General features: G+C 41.0%; 1 protein-coding gene across 1 annotated transcript in view; it reads right to left on the bottom strand.

The window, feature by feature from the left end:
* swap70b (switching B cell complex subunit SWAP70b) overlaps positions 1–6,704 on the bottom strand; it is a 135,011-nt gene that overhangs the window by 49,685 nt on the left and 78,622 nt on the right. The window contains exon 6 of the mRNA XM_043705901.1: positions 1,944–2,052. Within this exon, the coding sequence (XP_043561836.1) occupies positions 1,944–2,052 (109 nt within the window). The remainder of the gene's footprint in view (positions 1–1,943; positions 2,053–6,704) is intronic.

Raw genomic sequence — 6,704 nt, 5'->3', positions numbered from 1 at the left:
CACCTTGACCTCTTTCCACCTATCGCATTTCCAACGCCCCTCCCCCAAGTCCCTCCTCCCTACCTTTTATCTTAGTCTGCTGGACACACTTTCCTCATTCCTGAAGAAGGGCATATGCCCGAAATGTCGATTCTCCTGTTCCTTGGATGCTGCCTGACCTGCTGCGCTTTTCCAGCAACACATTTTCAGCTGTATTCATATTCACCTTTAGTTGACTCAAGTGTTCTCAGATAAGGTAACTTTGAAGTTTACTACTGTTGTGGTGTAGTATCAGTTAATCTGTACAAACTAAAGTCTGACAGACAGCAACAAAATAAATTCTTCAGTATGGGTTGTGGGATAAGCACTGGCAGGACACAAAGAATACCCCTACCTTCATCACATTGTGTCAAGGCATCTTTTTCATCCATCCAAGATGACAAAAAGGGCCATTATTGATTTAAAGTTTTATCCAAAAATTGACATCTTCATTAGTGCAGAATTCCCTCAGTACTAAATTACTAGAGCCATTAATTTCCTTTCTTTTGAGTGATATTCATTGGTATTAAATAATATAACACTTGTATTAGCAAAAAAAAATTGAGGAATTTGAAATTGAGAGATTTGAGCCCATGAATTTTTGAGTCGGCAGTGGGAATACTACTTCTGAACCATGCTTGATATTATGGTCATGTCTAGACTGTCTTTGTTGACTTGTCTCATCTATCCAGCATTTTGTTGCTAATACAACTGTACTTGGCCAGGTGCATCTAGATAGCCTTACCACCCCAACAAGATTTAAGAGGAAAATAACTTGTGTTTACTGCATTCCTGTGATGTTTGAATTGAACGGAATTGAATTTATTGTCACGTGTACCGAGGCACAGTGAAAAGCTTTGTCTTGCGAGCAATACAGGCAGATCACATAGTTAAGTAGCATAGGTAAGTAAATAATAGGTAAACAGCAGCAAAAACAAAAATTGATAATTTAATACTAATTAATATCACTCAAATTGAAACTAAATTAATGGCTCCAGTAGAATACACTTGATTAAAACCTCCTTCAATTTGAGTGTGCATACCAACTGAACTGTAAATAGTAAATAACGGACTGCTCTTCATATATGTCTAATTCAACCTAGGGCAACAAATTGAAATATTATAGAATGAAGATGGATATTGTATTAATCGCTGACATTAGAAACTGTCAATGCATTTAATAAATCTTAGATGTCTCACAACTAAGTTGTATGATATATTGTATGCATTAAAAACAGATCAATGACAAATAGTTCATTTTCTCATCTATTTTCATTGTTTTTGCAGGCCAGAGGTGGGGATATTCACTCATCATGAATGGTGCAGAATATTGTGCAATCATATTTCAGGTGCTAAAACAGCTCCAACTCAAAATTCTTGACAAAATCTAAGACAATGCTGCCAACTAGATTGGCACCCCATCTAACCCCCTATCAGCATTCACTCCCTCCCCGACCAATGCACAGCATCAGTTGTGTGAACCATCTATGAAGCAGCCATTCACGAAGGCTTCTTTGGCAGCACCCTTCAAATACATGACCTCTACCACTTAAACATACGGAAACACCAACATTTGTAAGTTCTCCTTTACCACACCATCCTGACTTGAACTATCAAATTGTTCTTTCACAATCGCTTGGTTAAAGACCTGGAACTCCCTTACTAACAGGGTACCTATACTGCACGGACTGCAGTGGTTCAAAAGGTTGTCTCTCCACCATCTATACACAGGCAATCAGGAAAGGATGATAATACTTGCTTAGTCTGTTATGCCTACATCCTGTGAACAGATTGTCAAAAATATGGTACACAATACATTGGATTTGTTTTGGGGACAGCACATTCTGATTCATACAAGATTGGCCATTAATTGCCTCTGTGTTTAGGGACATTGTAGAAGCTTGGATATAAAAATTTGTCCTTACCTTGGATCCATTCTTGTTTCTTCTTCTTGTCGGATGCGCTAATTTCAAAACTTTTGTCAGCGCACTTGATCATCAAGAGGCATTTCCTTCCGTCTTTATCTGGTAGAGACTGCAATGGAAATCGAATAATTCTATTTTCACAATCTAATTACCTTTTCAGACAAACGTACATACATTTTGTACATCAGGGCTTCATACCAATACTAAAATACACTGAAATTTCTGATGTTTTCCCTATTTGCTCCAGAGAACATCTTCTGTATACAATATTTTTAAAATATCATTGGCCTCAAATGGCTCATATGATCATGAACATTACCCTACAAGTACCAGGCATTTCCTGATTTAATTACCTGATTGAACTAAGATAGGAAAGCTTTGGAATCAGCAGGAAGTCATCAGGCACACTGCAAATAGCTGGCAGTCTGATGGGGCACACTTCCTTCGAGCAGTTATCAGATTATTAACGTGATGCCACTGCTGCACTATTAGAGATGGGTGATGCTAAACTAGAGGGATGAAAGAAAATTGTACACAGAACTGCCATTCACAACTACAGGATGCTAATCTTATTCACACCAATGGGATTACTTTATGAAGTGTATTACTATTGTTATGTTGCAAACTTCCAGACAGCACTGTGCCATAATCAGGAGATGGAATGGCTGGCTCATTAACCTACTTTTGTATTGTTGACCGAGGGAGCAAACCTGACTCATCCCTGTAGATGGCATCACCCACCTCTAACAGTGCAGCAGTGAAGATTAGATTACTTACAGTGTGGAAACAGTCCCTTCGGCCCAACAAGTCTACACCGACTCTCCAAAGAGCAACCCGCACAGACCCATTCCCCTACATTTACCCCTTCACTTGACACTATGGACAATTTAGCATGGCCAATTCACCTAAGCTGCACATTTTTGGACTGTGGGAGGAAACCGGAGCACCCGGAGGAAATGCATGCAGACACGGGGAGAACGTGTAAACTCCACACAGACAGTTGCCTGAGGCGGGAATTGAACCCGGCTCTCTGGCGCTGTGAGACAGCAGTGCTAACCATTGTGCCACCGTGCTGCCCATAAAGTGGCATCATGTTTATGGTCAAATCACAGAAGGTGTACCCCAAAGTGCCACCGCTTTGTGGGTATGCCTGAGGACTTCATTCTAATTCTAAAACTTCCTATCTTAGCTCAAATCCTTCAATCTTCAAAATGGCACAGTAAGGCCTTGCACATCTATCCTAATGGCTAGACAGTAACTAGATTTATATTTATTAAACATTTATATTAAAGCTTACTTCAATACAATATCCTCTTGCTAATACACTGAAGGCTCAACCTACATTATGTGTTCAAGTCCTGGAATAGGGAATATTAGAACAAACCTCTACTAACAATAAAATGATTGAATAACACAGAAGATAACTTAATTCTTATAAGGTGATTCATGAAGAGAACATGACCAGAAATGGTTCCGTTAACATAAACTATTTTGATAAACTATTTACAGCAAAGTGCTACATAGTAACAGTAACCTTTATAAATCACACAAGTTAAGATTTCACTCCGAACAGAAATCTTGTTGCAGAGATAGAGGGCACGTTAAAAGTTGACAGTTGATTTCAATTAGATTTCACGTGAACACAGATATGCGGTGGTTATCAGAATAAACAAGTCATACCAACAGAGAAATTAATGAAAAGCACAGACAGTCTCCAAGGATACTGCTATCATTACATCCATGAGTCTTATAGATTAAAAGAAATTCTGCTTTTCAAATCAAACCAAAAGATTTCTAAAGTTAAGAGCTAAGTAGGCCTTCAAAGCTGAGAAACAAGAAGTGTTAACAGTTGGATGCTTAAGACAATTGAGAGGCTCAATTTCAGCAAAACTAAAGAACTGACTTCAGAAAGAAAGGAGGAGGATATGCCCCTATCTACATTAATGGAGCTGAGGTGGAAGGATCGAGTGAGTCAGAGACCCCTTCCACCCCAGTAATACTCTTTTCCAACCTCTTCCATCAGACAGAAGATACAGCAGCTTAACCACACATACAGTCATAGATATGTACAGCATGGAAACAGACCCTTCGGTCCAACCTGTCCATTCCGACCAAATATCCCAACCCAATCTCATCCCACCTGCCAGCACCCGGCCCATATCCCTCCAAACCCTTCCTATTCATATACCCATCCAAATGCCTCTTAAATGTTGCAATTGTACCAGCCTCCACCACATCCTGGCAGCTCATTCCATTCACGTACCACCCTCTGCGTGAAAAAGTTGCCCCTTAGGTCTCTTTTATATCTTCCCCCTCTTACCCTAAACCTATGCCCTATAGTTCTGGACTCCCCCACCCCAGGGAAATGACTTTGTCTATTTATCCTATCCATGCCCCTCAATTTCGTAAACCTCTATAAGGTCACCCCTCAGCCTCCCACGCTTCTGGGAAAACAGCCCCAGCCTGTTCAGCATCTCCCTATAGCTCAAATCCTCCAACCCTGGCAACATCCTTGTAAATCTTTTCTGAACCCTTTCAAGTTTCACAACATCTTTCCGATAGGAAGGAGACCAAACTTTCATGCAATATTCTAACAGTGGCCTAACCAATGTCCAGTACAGCCGCAACATGACCTCCCAACTCCTGTACTCAATACTCTGACCAATAAAGGAAAGCATACCAAACGCCTTCTTCACTATCCTATCTACCTGTGACTCCACTTTCAAGGAGCTATGAACCTGCACTCCAAGGTCTCTTTGTTCAGCAACACTCCCTAGGACCTTACCATTAAGTGTATAAGTCCTGCTAAGATTTGCTTTCCCAAAATGCAGCACCTCGCATTTATCTGAATTAAATTCCATCTGCCATTTCTCAGCCCATTGGCCCATCTGGTCAAGATCTTGTTGTAATCTGAGGTAACCCTCTTCGCTGTCCACTACACCTCCAATTTTGGTGTCATCTGCAAACTTACTAACTGTACCTCTTATGCTAGCTTCAAAAGCATTTATGTAAATGACAAAAAGTAGAAAACCAAGCGCCAATCCTTGTGGCACTCCACTGGTCACAGGCCTCCAGTCTGAAAAACAACCTTCCATCTCCACCCTCTGTCTTCTAGCTTTGAGCCAGTTCTGTATCCAAATGGCTAGTTTTCTCTGTATTCCATGAGATCTAACCTTGCTAATCAGTCTCCCATGGGGAACCTTGTCGAATGCCTTACTGAAGTCCATATCGATCACATCTACTGCTCTGCCTTCATCAATCCTCTTTGTTACTTCTTCAAAAAAACTCAATCAAGTTTGTGAGACATGATTTCCCATGCACAAAGCCATGTTGACTATCCCTAATCAGTCCTTACCTTTCCAAACACATGTACATCCTGTCCCTCAGGATTCCCTCCAACAACTTGCCCACCACTGAGGTCAGGCTCATACTATTAAGTTCACGAATGACTTCTTCTCTGCTACTATTAGACAGTTGAATGGATCTCTCTAATTTAAAAATCTAATATTGATCTTGCTTATGTGTAACCACCTGTGCAGTCTTAACCTTGTATGCCTCACTCTTTCTAAAGACCCAATCATCTATTTGCCCTTGTATGTTATAATCTGCCAGTACTACACACGAAGCAAAACTTTACACTGTACTTAGGTACATGTGACAACAATAAACCAAAACAAGTCAATTGTTCTTTCATTCATTTATATTCACCACTAGCTAGCTAGACCACCATTTATTACTAATCGCTAATTGCCATGTGAAGGAGGTAATGAGCTGCTGTCTTCAACTGCCACAGCCCTTTGAGTATAGGACCTGGTGTTCTATCCAGTTTAGTCTTTGAAGCAGTTTGATACAATGGAGTAGCTTGCTAGACACTTTCAGAGGGCAGTTAAGAGTCAACCGCATTGCTGTGGAGTCAAATGTAATCAGACCAGGCAAGGATGCAGGCTTCCTTCTCTCCAGGACATTAGTGAACCAGATGATTTTTTTAAGACCATTGACAATGGTTACATGGTTACCATTATTATATCTTTTAAGTCCAGATTTTATTCAATTAAAATGTCATCATCTGCCATGGTGGAATACAACCTATGCCCCAAGCCTGAGGTTCTGGAGAACATGTCCCAGTGACCTCAACACCACCTTCCAGTCGGCTCAAACTTAACCCTAAAGATTTAACAACATAATCCAGATTAATTCAGTTGTGTGAAGGGGACATGATTCAATACCTTTCTCACACAGATGATGGACGAAGTCTGGAATGTAATACCTAAGAGTTCAGTGGAAACTGGTTTACCTGAAACATTCAAAGGGGATGTTGATTGGTATATGCTAAGGAAGAATATGTAAGGTGATGGGGAAGAGACAAGGGGACAACATTAGATGAGGTTAGGGACCAATTGGTGTTCTTTAGCACTGTAACAATTCTTTGACATGAGTGGCACAGTGGCCCAGTGGTTAGCACTGTTGCCTCACAGAGCCAGGGTTCAATTCCAGCCTCAGGCAACTGTCTGTGTGGAGTTTGCATGTTCTCCCTGCGCGGGTTTCTGCTGGATACTCTGGTTTCCTCCCAGAGTCCAAACATGTTCAGGTGAGGTGGATTGGCCATGCTAAATTGCCCTGTGGTGTCCAAGCTAGATGTATCAGCCATGATTAATATGGGGCTGCAAGAATGGAATGGGATGCTCTTTGAAGAGTCGGTGCAGACACAATGGGCCAAACAGCTTCAATCTGCCATATACGGATTCTATGGCAGTTCAGCAC

The sequence above is a fragment of the Chiloscyllium plagiosum genome, chromosome 16, assembly GCF_004010195.1.
Source record: "Chiloscyllium plagiosum isolate BGI_BamShark_2017 chromosome 16, ASM401019v2, whole genome shotgun sequence".
In the NCBI taxonomy this organism is placed as follows: domain Eukaryota; kingdom Metazoa; phylum Chordata; class Chondrichthyes; order Orectolobiformes; family Hemiscylliidae; genus Chiloscyllium; species Chiloscyllium plagiosum.
The sequence above is the reverse complement of the archived record's forward strand: the minus strand, read 5'-3'. Positions and strand labels throughout refer to the sequence as shown.